The 17,338-nt window shown below is 42.0% G+C and overlaps 2 protein-coding genes across 5 annotated transcripts in view; both read left to right on the top strand.

The window, feature by feature from the left end:
• The window catches only part of ppp6c (protein phosphatase 6, catalytic subunit), a 7,977-nt gene extending 3,568 nt beyond the window's left edge, over positions 1–4,409 (top strand). The window contains exons 6-7 of the mRNA XM_019860929.1: positions 1,002–1,211; positions 3,327–4,409. Coding sequence (XP_019716488.1) covers positions 1,002–1,211; positions 3,327–3,575 — 459 coding nt within the window. The 3' untranslated portion in view covers positions 3,576–4,409. The remainder of the gene's footprint in view (positions 1–1,001; positions 1,212–3,326) is intronic.
• A 2,756-nt stretch (positions 4,410–7,165) lies between these two features.
• The window catches only part of golga1 (golgin A1), a 31,807-nt gene continuing 21,634 nt past the window's right edge, over positions 7,166–17,338 (top strand). For 2 of the 4 annotated variants that reach the window (XM_019860925.1, XM_019860924.1), the window contains exons 1-5: positions 7,166–7,360; positions 8,169–8,452; positions 13,034–13,124; positions 15,128–15,238; positions 17,216–17,313. In XM_019860925.1, the coding sequence (XP_019716484.1) occupies positions 8,324–8,452; positions 13,034–13,124; positions 15,128–15,238; positions 17,216–17,313 (429 nt within the window). In that variant the 5' untranslated portion in view covers positions 7,166–7,360; positions 8,169–8,323. The remainder of the gene's footprint in view (positions 7,361–8,168; positions 8,453–13,033; positions 13,125–15,127; positions 15,239–17,215; positions 17,314–17,338) is intronic. The other 2 variants (XM_019860926.1, XM_019860927.1) reach the window with 2 other exon arrangements.

The raw sequence follows: 17,338 nt of genomic DNA, 5'->3' as shown, positions 1-17,338 counted from the left end.
GCACCACTCCCGGCCTGAAAAAAATGCAAAACGGATCGGATCACTTCCAGACAGTCGCGCGATGTAGACAGATGTACAGATAGACAGATGGACCAGTTAACATGGACCAACAATCTCACCAGTGTTGCAGGATCACCACGGTTGCCTTTTTTGCAATACATGCGTTCCTGTCTTCCGTCTTTGAATTATTGCAAGTGCGAACTGAGCAAAACAAAATCCTTACTGTACGGGAGAAACCGTACTACCATTCAGCCCCGTAAGATTCTTTCCATAGGGGAAACTTTGGTCGCTCTGCGGGACGGGATAAAATTATCCGATCGGAATAAAATTTTGCACACATCCTTGTGTCATAGTATCGACAAGATTTCCGACCCGGCCCGACGAATCCGACAAACTTTTCCAAAATGGACCACCCTAATGTACACATATATATATATACACACACACACGCATGCGCGTGTGTGTTTCTTTTCACCCAATGCATTTCATTTGTGGTCAGTTACACGTACATATTTCGCTATTCGCAGACCGGCTCAGTTCCTATCCCCCAGAAATAACAAGGGTCCACTGTATTTGTTTTTCAGATTCAGATTCAGAAAACTTTATTTATCCCCATGTTTGAATTGATTCAGACATCATTATGGATGGCTTAGGCTTATTACTGCCTAGTGAAGAGATAAGTATGGAAGTTAGGGATTCAGTTTCAAAATTCAGTGCCGAGAATAGGAAAATTTCAATTTGCCATGGCTCCTGTATTAGCAACAGTTTTATCAGAACCAGGCAATGTTTTTCGTAAAGACGGGAGAGGAAATAAGTACAGTAGGCTTCCCTTGATGAATATTACATTTTCATAACTTTTCAGACTGACTGAAAAGAGAGTCTGGCTAATTGTCAATCGAAAACACGTTGTTGCTTACACCCCCTTAACATCTACAGTGTTTTTGTTTTTTTTAATCTGTTGCTGAATTAAATGGTTTTTCCACTTTCCCTGTTTTTGCTAGCTGATGGATGAACAGATCCTGTGTGTACACGGAGGCCTCTCTCCTGATATTAAAACCTTAGACCAAATTCGGACCATTGAGCGGAACCAGGAAATCCCTCACAAAGGAGCCTTTTGTGATTTGGTTTGGTCTGATCCGGAAGATGTGGACACTTGGGCCATCAGCCCGAGAGGAGCAGGTTGGCTCTTTGGTGCTAAAGTCACAAATGAGGTAGGTTGCATCAGATGTTGACTGATATTTGTGGGGAAGTTAATTTTCATGTCTATTGCTGATTGAATATACTGTCATGGTTTTGGAGGGGACATTTTCTCCACAAAAATGGATGATTCGTTGTCTATCTATCATATATTTATTTTTTTTGCAAATTCAGTTGCTTGAAATACTGTAATGCAAACTGTATGATTCAATTAAAAAAGAAGAAATTTGTTGGGATATGCACAGATGGCTAAATGTAGAACAAGCTTGCATCTGTGATAATACCCTAAAACTGCACACCTCGATTTTCCTGAAAGTTGACATGTTGTGTAAAACATAAATAAAAGAATACAAAGATTTGCTAAATTATTAGCATCCGATATCCAACTGAATACAATACAAAGATGTTATTTAATACACAAATATCCTATTTATTTATTTGCAAATATTCACTATTTTGCGCTTCATAATGTGCAACACATTTTCAATAGCAGACAGGTCTGGACTGTTGGCAAGCTATTCTCGTACTCGCACTCTTACTGCAATGCTGTGGTGTTTTAACGCATGTAGAATATGGCTTGTCATTGTCATCCTGAAATGAGCAGTGACATAGAGCAGGGGTCCCCAACCTTTTTTGCCCCACGGACCGGTTTATGTCAGACAATATTTTCAGGGACCGGCATTTAAGGTGTGGCGGAAATAATACAACAAAATAATATGGTATGAGCTGCATGGAAACTGTGGTGTTTTCGAAATATAATAATAAACACAAGGAGCGTCTAATCTGGCCGCAACACTCTCTCTGATCGCTATGGTAATGTTTAATGCCTTCAAAATACGATACAACGCAAATTCAAAGTGCATGAAAATGACGACTCACCACAGCCCCGAGCTTCTGACATAGAGCATATGTTGATCCAAAACCTGGATATACTTTTCAGTGTTATTGGTTCCCTTACCATGGGCACGAACACACCCTCATACCAATAACAGCTTTTGAACTTTTTGTCCGCTTACATGCAGAGATTTTTCCAGATTCTCTGAATCTTTTGATGATAATTATGGACCATACATGATGAAATCCCGAAATCTCTCAATTGTATGTTGAGAAACGTTCTTAAACTGTAGCACTATTTTCTCATATAGTTGTTGGTGGATTTGACGATACCAGCCAGTATTGGATCGACCCAACACAATTTACAAAAGTTTTGATGTCAAATCCCTTCAAATCTCCCACTAGCCCACAACCCTTGCATTTTGCTTGAAGAGCTTCAATCTTGTCCTGCCCGACTCTTTTGTGTCCCCAGTCGCAGCCGCCAGAGCGTGCTCCGGGCACCCGCATAGTGTGGCACTCAGAATTACGGAACGGTACATTCCAACAACACTGGGTTTCCGAATGGTCAAAGTGTAGCGGCCCACACTCTGAATACATTTCCGAATACACCCGTGGTATTGATACTTGATGAGCAACTCGACATATCGATATCATGGTATCAATACGCCCTTCATGATTGATTACAAAGTTTTGAAACTCACCCCATTCTTGCTTGTGAACAAAAAGATTTACAAAGTATTGTGTTGTGTTTTTAATTTACGTTTGGCATGATGTCCCGACCTCATTGGGGTCTGTAATACTCTATCGAAACACATCTTGTAAAATTTGCTCCAAATCTTTTATCATAAGTGGAAGGAATGGCTTCACCAGAAGAAAATCAAAAATTTCGGAAAGGCCCAACCAGAACCAAGACATCCATCCATTAAAAATACAGCTACCAGAGATGCACAAGATACTATTATGCTGTTACACATTCACAATTTTGGAATGTGGGGGAGGGGAAGCTAGACTACCCGGTGAAAATCCACCCAAGCATGGGGAGAACATGTTAACTCCACATAGATTCGCACCCATTACCTCTCGACTTTGAGTCTGACGTGCTTTCCCACCACTGTATTCCACCGTTTCCCCATTGTGATGATTTGAAGAATTTCAAGTTGTACCGTAGTTTCCTCTTCTTTGTTAATAGCAGCTTTCAAATAATTGGTATTTTAGCTCCAGATATGTGTTCTCGCCTGATGTGTTCTTCCCCTCCTAATATTTCTTAATTTGTGTGTCTTACCAAAACCCTGCAGTTTGTCCACATCAACAATCTGAAGCTGATTTGCCGGGCACATCAACTGGTCCATGAGGGCTACAAGTTTATGTTTGATGAGAAGCTGGTCACGGTGTGGTCAGCTCCCAACTACTGCTATCGCTGTGGCAACATCGCCTCCATTATGGTCTTCAAAGATGCTAACACAAGAGAGCCAAAGCTCTTCAGAGCAGTGCCTGATTCTGAAAGGGTCATCCCACCTCGGACAACAACACCTTATTTCCTGTAAGATGATGAAATCCAAAACATTTAGTTGTTGTTTTTTTTTTAGTGCAAAGACACCAAGGAGAGTGGCGACAGCACTTGTGAGTCTGTATGACTTTTGTAGTGTAAATATAAAGTATTTACAGTGCCAACTATTGTTGATTTCCCCCCTCTGTACATTTAAAGCCATGTATCTGCAGCTTGAATCGGAAGCCCTTCACCTCAACCTGGAAGTTTGCGAGAAGCTACATGTTATCAACATAGCTTTCTTCTGCACATTTAGCATTATCCATTGCATTAGAATTTCAATTATGGATGGGAACTAGACATCAATCGTTATCTCTTTGTTATTGTTTATTGCAGTCCTTTTGAAATCTTACTCTCGTTATCTCTTTGTTATTGTTTATTGCAGTCCTTTCGAAATCTTACAATGTCTTTATCCCCCTCTTGTTTTCTCTTTACATTTCTCCATGTGAATTGGCAAGAACCACGTGATCTCTGACTGCTCAAACAGCAGCTTGGACTTTTGATATTTCAATCATGGAAAAAAAAAAAACAACAGCCAAATATGGAATACTGTACATTCACGTACATGGAAGGTTGATACTGCTATGTGAGCTGCTGTTTTAGTGTAATTGTTTTTATTTTATTTTTCACTGAAGCAGTGATGCGCTAAACTGTCTCACAGACTTGTAACTTCTCACAGACATTCAGTTCTCACTTGGGGCTTAAATCACAAAGATATTTCACAGCTCAGTAAGCTAGAATCTGTTTGCTGAGGTCAACTGACCGTTGTAAAATGTTCATATGTGCAGATCTCTGTTTTACTTTACAATAAAGATTTACTCGTCTGAACTAATTCCTGTTGTAATGATTTGAACACGACAATTTCATAATTGCTATCTTTGCTAAAGAGAATGACAAAGCAACAAAAATGATGTACATATACTGTAGCATGTTTAATTGTGGAGGATTATTGTTAGGGGGAGTGAAACCCCCCTCTTTCATAATGGTTTGCCCCAGCAGCACGGGCGAAGTACGTGCGCTTGTTTGTACGGCCGGCAGTTTCGAATACAGCGGCACATTAACGAACACTCTTGTGTCCGGTGTCTCGTTATTCTGCAACATACATACAGAAACAATTATCTTTTATGAAAGTGGATATAGTGGAACTGCTCATCCTCGGCTCTGCGTCTGTTCACTATGTATTAAGTGTTGTGAATTCTGATACCACAAAACTCCTATATTTGTCAATTTTGTTACCATACTGATATTTTTTAACAATGAAAATGCGGTACTGTCAGGCCAATACATGTGTGAGGGACAAATATGTATTTTTTTAGAGCTCATGCGTGATGTGGATTGCTGTGGCAGCAATAGTTTTAAAGTTATCCTTTAAGGTTCCACCTATTTGAAATGTTAACAGTGAAATACATATTTCTTAAACAGAATATTATGAAGGCAGGTGAAATCAAACAGACAGAACATGATCATTTACAAACCCAGATAGGTTACACCAAATTGTGACTATACCCTCATAACATGTACAACACTGAACACGAAATTTAATCAGCATTGGACACAACATAAGATGACATCTGAGTAAGACATGGCATTAAATGTCTTGCTGTCAACACGTGATGAATACAGAGAAAGAAAAAAAAGTATTTGCTCGATAGAATAACCCTCAGGACGTAAGCCCCGATGAACCAACTGTAAGGCATTATATGGCTACAGTATGGTACTAAATTTGTGTCACAATTACAAGCACGTAAGAGGACATTTGGAGCACAAAAGCGTGTTTTGGACGGTAAGAACCATTCTTGCACAAGAAGCCGCCGAACCAGCGAAGACACGCATGATGTGGGTGTGCGGTGGGATACAGAAGCGCAACGCACGAAGGTCGCTTTTATTTGAAATAAACTACCAGTCGCCTTCGGGCGTCACTTGCATAAGATTAAACACTTCCGTGTGGACACAAAACGCAACCATTCAGAGAATGAAAAACTTTCAAAATAAATGGTACCAAAACAAATGTTAATAGAATGTACGCTATGTGCACCGTAAAGTAATATGCAATCCATTCTCACCCAGCAGTGCCATAATCATTTGCTGTTCATACACTGTAAGTGTGGCGTCTAAAACGGGTAGGGAACTCCGGTTCCTCGAGAGCGATGTCGTACGTGTTTTCGATCTCTCCCAACTCAAACACGTGAGTCAATTGATGAGCTGATCTTATGAATCAGGTGTGTTGAAGTACAGAGAGATCTAAAATAGACACGATATGGATCTCGAGGAACTGGAGTTCCCTCTTCCTGGTGTAAAAGAACCTCACGAACTCATACTCCTTTGGAGCGCGTGCATTTGCGTCTAATTTAATTTGTTAACGGGCTCATTACTACCATAGGACATTTTATTGTTTTACTAAACTGATTGGGACTTTAGTGTGATGTATGAGGGTCGGGGCTACTAACACCGAAGCTTACACGTCATTGAGAAGGAACTCTTTCACTTCACTGTACTACACTGAGTTGTATTAGATCTTTAATCCATTAATTACATTTTCGTATTTTGAATAGAAATAGTCGATAATCATCGATCGCGACGGGTATCTACTTATATCATGAAACATTTTTCAGCCACATCGCACCTTCGTCTAAGTAGCAATACGTATGGATAATTCGAATCTGAAATAACTGAGTAACGCTGCATTCGAGGAAGGGGGGAAGTCGGATATATCCCAATCGAATTATCTCAGTTCCGAAACAAAGGCGAATGTAAACAACAAAGATGCCTAACACCAAAAAATTATTTGTTGTTTTGGTTCACCACAGCACATTATGACCTACAGTAAACATTCTTCATAATTTCTTTTTTTCCTCACTTCGCAAATCGGACTTCCCAGGTAAACGGGCCTTTTTCCGTGCACTTTTCCGAATCGGAAGTCAGAAAAGTCGTATTTCCCACCTTCTTCGAATGCAGCATGAATCCCAGTTTCAGAGCGTAATTTCACATCGAAAAATGCAAATTGGATTCTGATTGACACGGTGACACCCAATTAGTAACCTCAGCCATCCTCTGCTGGGGACATATGGTACTACACTCATCCCACTCATTCCTTAGGGGAGACGTCTTTTAACCACAACTTTTTAACCCAATGGCCTCAACATTCAAAATCACCGTCAAAACCCCTACTCTATTTTCAATGGCCTTGAACATGCTTGACGAGCTTCAGTGGCTCTACAACTCTCTCTTCACCCAGAATGGACGTCAAATGGCCGTATCGACTACTCCTGTCTAACAGTTCAGTTAGCCCCCCCCCTCCCCCAGACTGACTGAGGGTTGAGAGGTTGTTAATTTTGTTGTTGATGTTCAATAAAGTGTGAAAAGTAAGCGTGACGTCGCAAACGGCGCATAATTCAAACCAACAAGGAAATAGTTGAAAGAAAGAACGAAAGAGGCGATTGGAATCCGTGTCAGCGGAGTCAAACGTTTAAATCCACTCGACGACGAGCCACACCTCGAAATGCGCTCTGCATCCGGCAGGGAATGGTGCGTTTACCTCTCTCACCAATTGGAGGCACATCTTGGATTTTTTTCCACGCCCCTCTCCAATGAACAGGAAGTTCAGTCGTGATGTCATCGGTCATCTGTGTTGGGCGATTACGTGTAGCTCACCGACCCGGGTTGGCTAGCTTGACAGACGAAAAAGCCACCTGGCGAGTATCTCAGTGACACTTTCCTTGGAGCAGACAAGGCGAACCCAGCAACCACGAGAAAACCTCACCAACTAAATTTGGAGTTGTTATGGTGAGAGAAAGTCCACTCTAAAGAGCAAACAAGCTAACAATTGCTAACCTTACTCGGTGGTTGTAATGTTAACTTTCATTGTTATGAATAGCGAATGACCTCTTTTGCGCGAGGTGGCTAGCTTTTTGCCAAACAATTTAACAATCTACCTACATTCCACACACACATCTTGTTTGTTTATAAAGTATGACTGAACAAAATTCCGACAACGAAGCTAAAGCTGTCACCCGACATTTACATACATGATTAGAAATTGCGATGGTGTCATATGAGTGAAACAGACTCAACAAATTCTATCGACCGATTCATAAAGTTATTCCAGAAGCCCTTGTTACCGTTAATCTGAACCCAGATATTTGGTTCCGTTTATTGCACAGCGTGTAAAATATAATCCGTGAGTCAGATCCACTTAAAATGTCATACTTAAAACACCAGCGACATGGTTCAGAAGTCACATTTCCCAAAACTTAATGTACTATCTTTTCAATGTATCACGGAATTGCTAAATAAAATATTTAACCATATGTGATTAGCTGACAGCCAGTGCAGGGTGTACCCTGCCTACTGCCCAAAGACAGCTGAAATAGGCTTCAGCACGCCCGCGAGCCTCCTGAGGATAAGCGGTTCAGATGATGGATGGATATTTGCACCTTGCTGGTCATTCATAATTGCTTCACATATTACAATCTGCTGTGTTGACCTTACTGTGATACTCTTTAAAAGTGGTATTTACAATATTTGTGTTTTATGTGAAGTGCTATCAGATTGGACTTGTGAAAGAAATATCTCTCTCTCTTTTCCTCCCCAGATGTGGCGGAATGGTAATATTAAGGTGTTCTTCATTTGAGGGGTACTGCAGAAGGACATGTGACTATTCAGCAAAGGGGCAATAAATTCCCTGGACTGTGTGATGTTCCATACTCGTTAGGAGCTTCTGTTAAGGAAGTCGCTGCTCATACAGACATGTTTGCCAAGCTGAAGAAAAAGATTGCAGAAGAGGCAGCCACGGCCCCACGGAGCGGTGTTCGATTACCCCGTACTATCAGCAAGGAATCAATCACCTCGATGGGGGCAGACTCAGGGGATGACTTTGTAAGTTCTCTTTAAGATTGTTGTCTTTTTTCATGGTTCGTTGCCCTGGTACATTATCTTTAAAGGGGAAGTAAAGTAAAAGAAAAAATTGTGAATATGTTCCATGTGTCCGGAGTAGTCCAAACATGCCATTCTGATTATTATTGCATTAGTGGAATATGAATTAAGTGGCAAAATACACCAGTTTTTATACAACTTGGGAGGTGTGGAGCATTTTGTCACTTACTGGTGACTGAAAATGACATTGCAGTGCCTAAGGGCTCAGTTTGCCAATGTCACATGACCAAACTTAGAAAACAGGTGAGCCGTGACGGTTGTTACCTGAGCTCTTAGACACTGTGATGCGACTTTCACTTGACGCCAAGTGGCAACTTGGCAATGCCCCTTGAGATGGATAAAAACAGATTTATTTTTCATCTTAATTCAGATTCCACAATTTGAACCAAAAATTTGAACCTGCTCAAAATAACGTTGCGGCAAGTAAAAACTGCCTGCAAGCCTTTTATGAACCCCAAAGAAAACTCTAAATTTGCTACGCTTGCAAGATTTCACCACTCTGTATGACACCAGCTTTACTTTACTGTCTTGATTCTCATATACAGCAGAAATAAATGATGATTGCTAAGAGCTCCTTTGTTTTAATTTTACAAAAGCGAGAGTAAAAGGCACAAAGCTGTACACTTTGAGGCTGCAGTCACAGTTGCATAGAGTTGATTGCAAGTGCCCATCGTCAGGTCAAACCATTTACAATACTATAGCCCCTTGCAGATTTAGTTTGACAGCGCTTTGCAATTTTGCTATTTTGACCCTTGAGATCTGGCATGGCAACTAGTGGAATGGTTGTATCCTTCAACCTCTCTGAGTGAGTGAGTCCATGGATACCTTTGCCAATCAGGTCTGACATGTAGTGCTGTAATTCGTCTTCCCCTGGCGGGTGGTGCAGTACATCACATGCACCACCCGCCAGGGGAAGACGTTGGACAAATGCTACGGCTCCATCCCTGATGCATACAAGCCCGCCATCCTCCCCCCCTCGGCTCAGCTGATCACCACACCGTCCTGCTCCTCCCGGCCTACAGACCAGCCATAAGGAGAGTAGAGAAGGTAACCAAAACCATCAAACAGTGGACGCAGGAGAGCATCACCGCCCTCCAGGGGTGCCTAGAGTCCACGGATTGGTGCAAACTTCTCTCCCCCTCCTACGACATCAATGTCCAGGTGGATATAGTCTCCTCATACATCCGCTTCTGTGAGGAAACCATCATCCCCTCCAAGACTGTCACCATCTTCCCCAACAACAAACCCTGGATCACCAAGGAGCTGAAGTAGATCATCAACAGGAAAAAGCGCATCTTCTTCTCGGGTACCGAGGTGGAGAAAAAGGAGATCAACAGGGAGGTCAAGAGAGCCATCAAGATCGCCAAGCTGCAATACAAGCGCAAGGTGGAGGAGAAACTTAATGGCGGTAACCTCCGTGCAGCCTGGCAGGGCCTGAAGAAAATGGCAGCTGTGAACACCATCACCAGCACCGCCCCCACCGTCATCCCTGGGAGCAGCCCAGCCTCCCTCGCCAATGACCTCAACTCCTTCTACACCAGGTTCGAGACGGATAACTCCACGCAGCTCACCAACATCAGATCCCACCTCCGGCCCGGCAACTCCTCAATCACATTCCGCACAGAGGACGTTGTGAGGGCCCTCAAGAAGACCAAGATCAACAGTGCACCAGGAGCCGACAACGTCAGTGGCCGGGTCCTCAAGTACTGCGCTGACCAGCTCGGGAGCGTTTTCCAGCTCTTATTCCAGTCCTCCATGAACACCGTCACCGTCCCTAAACTGTGGAAGCACTCCACCATCACCCCCATTCCCGAGAACAATTACCCCAAGACCTTGAACAACCTCCGCCCTGTGGCCCTCACCTCCCACGTGATGAAAGTCATGGAGAGGATCGTCAAGCAGCACATCCTCACAAAGACCAGCTCACGCCTTGACCCCCTCCAATTTGCATACCAGGCAGGCAAAGGTGTCAATGATGCCAAAGCCTTCATCATCAACATCATTCACAAACATCTGGAATTCCCCAACACCCTGGCCAGGCTTCTGTTTGCTGACTTCTCCTCTGCCTTCAACACCCTGCAGCCTCACATCCTGGCACAGAGGCTCAAGCAGAACTTCTCCCTGAACAACCAACTCATCCTCTGGATCCTGGACTTCCTCACGCACCGTACACAGAGAGTCAGGATCAACAACAACCTGTCTGACCTCCTCGCCACCTCCACAGGTTCCCCACAGGGCTGCATGCTCTCGCCACTGCTCTTCATCCTGTACACGGATGAATGCAGGTCCTCACACCCCAACAGCCACCTGGTGAAGTTCGCTGACGACACTGTCCTAGTGTCTCTGCTCTCCGGCTCCTCGCAACACCATGGTCCCGCCCTGCAGCAGTTCCTCGAGTGGTGCGATGGATGTACCTGCTCAGGAAACTGAACTCCTTCTCCGTCAGCAGGAAAATCCTCCTGACCTTCTACCAGGCATTCATAGAGTCCGTCCTCTCGTTCTCTATGGCTTGCTGGTTCCACTCCCAAAGTCTGCAGGAGAAGAACCGCCTGGACAGCATCAGCAGAGTGTGCTCCAAGATCATCGGACTTCCCACTCGCCCTCTGATTGCAGTGTGTGAGCAGCAGATTCGTGGTCTGGCTGCTCAGATCACGAAGGACCCCTCACATGCTCTCTTCCCCGCGTTCGAATGGCTGTCTTCCAGCCGCAGGCTGCGGTTCCCAGCTTGCAGGACAGCGAGGAGGAGATCCACCTTCGTCCCCCAGGCTGTTCTCCTCTTAAACTCTTAAACTCTTATTCCAAGAATCCCTGACACCCCCTCTCCCCCAACATACAGACTCGCACACCCCATTGTGCAATACGGGTTTACAGTGCAATACTTTGACGTGCAATACTGTTTTCATGTGCAATACTGTCTTTACTGTGTCTTTACTGTGCAATATTGCTCGATGTGCAATACTATTTCGTTGCTTGAGCCACTACCTCAAGACCTCAAGTGCTAAGCTACTCTCATCCTATGTTTTTCCTTTGCTCTGACTGTCCCCATAATAAGCCGCTCTCGCACAACTCTAATTGTCCCACGGGGATAAATAAAGTTTTCTGAATCTGAATCTGAAAAAAAAATAACCTGCAGAGGGAAATAAAAAAGGTCATCAATCTTAGCAGCCGCTGCTCACAGCTGGCGAGCGAGAATAATTTTTGGATTGGGGTCATCTGGGGCGTACGTCAGCCATGCACGAAGTCCGTTAGCTAGACTGGTCGGTGTTGTGAGGCATCGACTCGAACAGGTGCTCGGCCATTCTATCGGATCTCCCCAGGTACGAGATGAGCACATAACAACAGGGATCCCGAGATCCGCAATACGGGCCCAATATGCAAAGTGTCAGATGTTTGCTGCCCTCTTGCCAAGAAATTAAGAAAATTTGACCAAAGCATAACTTTTTTATCAATGAATGTGAACAGTTTCACCGGGAAAAGTAAAAGTGTTGAAACACACCTGTGGCATAAAGGCTGCATTTTCACAGTCTGACCCTTGGGGTGATGTGGATAAATCATTTGTCGCCCTTGATCGTCATTCCTGATTTAGTGCCAACGTACTTTTCCCTTTTGTCGGGCATGTGGGAGGAAAACAGAGTACCCGGAGAAAACCCACGCATGCATGGGGAGAACATGCAAACTCCACGCAGGAAGGCCTCAGCCAGAATCAAACACTGCAACTCTGCGCTGTGAGACGGACGTGCTAACCACGCTGCCCATTTTCCAAAATAGTTCTGTTTTATTTAATTCACATATTTGTTTTTTCTTGTACAGTTCTTTATTTCCCACATCTTCAGGCTGCACAAGCACAAATTGACTCCTGGAATAAGGATGACATTAACGCTCGTGAAATAGTAATAACAAGTCAGACATTTAGTTGGGTGTGACCTTTCTCAGCAACAGGGATGACTTAAAGGGCTGGACTCTAGCATTCAGTGCTTGCCGTGCATCAGGATATTGTTACCTGAGTCCTGAAATGGAATATGAAGCTCTTGAATGCATCCTGTTACGTTGAAACACTGGTTGAAAGAAAGAAAGAAGAATGCTGCTTTAGTTTCTGTTTCCCTTTTTGTTGATATATTGTTATGTGTTAACTTGACAAAATGCTGCTGTGAGTGTGATGTTACTGTTCCAAGTAAATACCATCATGACAATTGTCCGTGTTCATGCAACTTGCCTTGAATTTTCATAGTTACCATTTTTTTCCCAGCAGTGAAAGCCATATTCATAAGTACAAGATTAACTGATCCTGCATAAATTATTTACGGTTGTCCAATGACTGATGCCAAGTACAGTATACACAACACTATTTGTTTATTGAACTATGCAAGTACTAATATTTTTTACTTTATAGGTACGCACGCACCTTTGCCATTTTAATGCGTTTTGAGTAAAAAAGTGGAAAAATAGGCATTGGAGTGGATTTTGAGTTGTTTAAAACTACTGCTCACTCTCAAATATAATACTGTGCGGTCTTCCTGTCCCCAGGCATCTGACGGGAGCAGCTCCAGGGACGACCTGCCTGCCCTACTGCTCAGGAGGAATGATCAGATGCGCAAACTAGAGGCAAAGCTATCAGGTGGGACATTCACTCCATCGTTATATGAGGGGGCAGGTCTTGAAATAGAGGTTTAAGCAGAAGCTTGTAAATAGAACAGCACCCTAAATCATGGGAATACAACAAATAAGGCGTTTATTACAGTTTGGAAATTTGTGGTTTGAATTTCGGATCCAGCCGACCTCTGTGGTACGTCGTACTTCAGCTTCTTCTCACATTCCAAAAACATGCATGTTTTGTTCACCAAAGTCGCTGAACTGTCCATCAATGTGAATGTGAACGTGAATACTCGTTTGTATTTATGTGCCAGGAGATTGACTATTGAAAAATACACAGTGTAAACCACCTCTCGCCCAAATTTCACAAAAGCAGTATAGAACATGAATGAATGGATGGATTTTCTGATGCAAAACCCTGCTTGCTTAGGGCAGTGAGTTCTTATCAAGAGATATGATTCATGGTGCGTGACTTTGTATTTGAATTAAGAACCTAATAGTCTATGTCATAGTTCTATACATATATATATATAGTGACCATTCTCGGTGGTGAAAACGTTTCAGAATATTGATGGTGATTTGACTCGTGATCAGATTCTTGGTAATTATGCGTTTTAGTGTAAAATGTGGCTTTGCTTGACTATGATGTAGTCACTTATTTTTTGCAGGCATGTATTCATTTTTCACTGAAAACATTGAAATGAACTTTTAAAAAGATTTTTTTTAATGTGCACAGAGGCGAATCTCATTTGCAAGAAATGGCCCGCATTTGTGGGTGTATTTTGTTTTTGAGTACACCATAGATACAAAGATGACATCATGAGAAAATGTCCTGTAAAATTTGTACTTCTGCAAATGCAGTCAACTCATCTCCCTCCTGCCACAGCACATTCTTCTTTTGTCCTGTTTATTCATTCATTATTTGTCTGAAAACCGTTTGGCACCTTTTCATCGCCAACAGCAGATGCCAGACAAGTAGAAATTCTTTTTTAAAACAAAGACCTGTATGTGTGCACGTGTCTGTGTGTCTCCAGCAGATGCCATCAATAATATTTCTTGAATCTGAGGTTTCATCCCGCCGCAATGTTTTTGGAAAATCGGTTTTGTGGTATATTAAGTCACTTGTTTTTCCTCACTGTGCACTGTGCTGTCTTTTCTGGCATTCATTGTAATTTGCATTTGAATTGTGTTTTTAGTGAATGGGGCAATGTTAAAAAAAGATGTTAATATCCTGCTGTAGCCAAAGTTTGACTGATGTTGAAAACCTACCCCCACATGTGTTTTAAATATTAAAAAGCACATCTTCGGTCATGGATCATCTTGTTAACTGAATTATTGAAAGTCTTATTCTCCCTCCACAGGATTCATTTGAGCATTTAATAATTACTTACTGATGAACATATTTTTCTGACCAAACCAGAGCAACCAAACCAAAAAAAAAACAATACTAACATGCTTTAGGAAGGAATAAAGAAATAGCATATTTAACATTCATGAGGTTGTCAACATCTGCAAGTCTAACTGATGAACAAAATCAAATCAGACGGGAAACCAGGTTGAACGCTTGCAAGAATTCAGGTGTCAGTCATTCTTACAAACGTAGTCCATTTGAAAGCCATACAGCGGACAAGACACAAAAGAATGAAATGTTGCCTCTGTCCCTGCTGACATGTGCCACATGGGATGCTGCAATTTTTCTTTTCTTCTTTTGTAATAACTGTCATGATTATATTTGAATAATTTGTGTACTCGCACAGACCAGAGCATTTAGATTTGGAGAAATGCTAGTTCTTTGTTTTTGTTGTTTTTTGTTTTTGTTTTGTTTTTTGATAATGATTTCCTCACAGAATGAAATCATTGGTAGGTTGATTTTTCATTATGTGTCAATCACATTTCCCTTTTGTTTTCTTCTTTTGTTCTTTTGTCCTCTCTATCATGCTGTTCCGGTTCCCTCGTGTGTGTTGTGTGTGTCTGCGCGCGTGTGCCATTGATAATCCATTTCATCTCCCTGCGTCCCAACAACACTAGACTACGCTGAGCAGCTGCGAATAATGCAGAAGACCAAGGAGAAGCTTGAAATTGCATTAGAAAACCATCAGGATTGTACGTACCTCTCCTCTCGCTCCCCTCCTCCTGCCAGTGAGCTACAGTACTTTTGTCTTATCTGTCTATCAGCTGTATTAACCACATACTGCTCCACCCCCTTTCCCCAAAATGAGTTCTTCCATTTCATGTGCTACTATCAGATGCTTTGTAAATGTTTTCTGTGGTCATGTTGAAAGATCTTTAAACGTCCTTCTTAATTATCCGGGGGCAAAATGGCTGTGGTCAAGCGGTGCTTTGCATGCTTTGATTTACTGAGTGATTTTTTTTTTCATACAGGTGTGTTAAGATTTAAATGTGAGCTGAGTGCTTCATTGATTTCTGATCATAAGCCAGTATGTAAGCATGCAGCGCTTTCTTCTCTTCTGCCACTTCCTTAAAAGAGACAAGTAAAAAAGTTTTGCTTTGAATAAAAGTGCTTAGTTGGCTCTCCTCATCTTGTTAAAAATTCGGACAGCCTGCTTTTATGTCAGTCCAGACGTACCTGACAACACAAATATATTTCTCGAAGCAAGGCGTCTGCTCATAATATAACAAGGATGATGTATTTTTTTTTCTTTTGATTAGGGATCCGGATCAAAGTACATAAGATTATCTTTATTATTATTGTAGTGTACAATGAAATTTGAGTTCTAAGTACAGCTTCAAAATGCAAAAAGAAGAAATGGGAGTGAGACAAAAAAAAAAAAAAAAGTACCGGTACTAAGCAATTTTTTGCCAGCAAAGAACGGAAATAGGCTGTTCTTCAGCTGATCAAAAGTTCACAACTTGTAAAAGCCAAAATCTGTATGGATTCACTGTCAGGTAATTTGTGTATGCTTTTTTCTGTCAGGTATTCACACTGTCACAACACCTTGATGGCAAAGGCAACAAGACTGTTCTCTTTTTGAACGTGCCTGGATCATTGATATGCATCAGAAAGGCCTTGCGTAACAGGCTATTGTTGCTGAGGTTTGATTGAGAAAGATGGTTAAAACTTCTTGAAAGATCCTGAGGGTTATGAAACAAAAAAATCAAGTGGTAGACCCCAAAAATGTCACCGGCGCCGAGCTCTAGAGTCCGATTGGCCGTCAGTTAGGACTCGCTGTACTGTAATCCATTACCCAAATTCAAGGGGAAGTCAAGTCAAACATTTTCTTTACAGTAAAAAGTTTTATGCAGCCTAACATAATTCCTCTGATGCCACATTATGATTATTATTGTGTTTGTGGAATATAAATTCAGCAGCGAAATCCACCCGCTTGCTGTCAATTGAAAATGACATCACAGTTGCTCAGGTGGCAACCAATCACGGCTCAGCTTGCAAATGTGACATGCTACTGACTGGAGATCGCAAAGTTTTATTTTTATATTGGCAATGTCCAGTATATTGTGTGTGTGTGTATACACAAGGGCAAATGAGATAACTCTATTCGTTTGTACAGTGCATACAATCAGATGTCCTTTTATATTTCATTTGCAAAAATAGAGTCATTTTGCCTCAGACAGTTCACATTGCTGTAATCGTTGGTTAGTCCATAATCATTAGTGTGTGAAAGAAACTCATTTTAAGCAGTTTTGGCATTATTGGGATTGATCTACTATCAGTATTGTCTTCTTAAAAACCAAAAGAATTTCCCCAATGTTTCAGTGGCACCACAGCTTTTCTCATGCTGCTTTCACCCCACCAAATGATCTGACTTAATTCGATCCATCACATAATGCACCGGTACCTGCTTGTTTTAGGTGACTGTCACGATTGTCCAAATCCTAACACGTCATGATTGTACAACACATTGCCATGCTATCTTCAGCAATAAAATAGGCCAGGATCAAGTGTGGCAAAAGCATGTATGGTCATTTGTCAGCCTTTGCTTTGGATCGTGTCTAATACTTTCACTTTTCAAAAATGGTAACAATTTTTGCTTTTTGGCAATTGCTGTTTTATATTTACTTCCTGCTTGCAGTCAACTTTGTTTTTTCTTCTTTTAAGTTGTACTCTTTGTTTTACTTTATTTCACCTTTTCTGCCTAGCTTCCATAAAAAAGCTTCAAGAGCAGAATGAGTTTCACCAGGCTAACAGAGCCAAAATGGCAGAGGGAATGACTCTGGCACTGGACAAGAAGGACCAGGTAAATGTTAATTAGACACATGTAT

Source organism: Hippocampus comes, unplaced genomic scaffold (genome assembly GCF_001891065.2).
Source record: "Hippocampus comes isolate QL1 unplaced genomic scaffold, H_comes_QL1_v1.1 scaffold130, whole genome shotgun sequence".
NCBI classification, from domain to species: domain Eukaryota; kingdom Metazoa; phylum Chordata; class Actinopteri; order Syngnathiformes; family Syngnathidae; genus Hippocampus; species Hippocampus comes.
The sequence above is the reverse complement of the archived record's forward strand: the minus strand, read 5'-3'. Positions and strand labels throughout refer to the sequence as shown.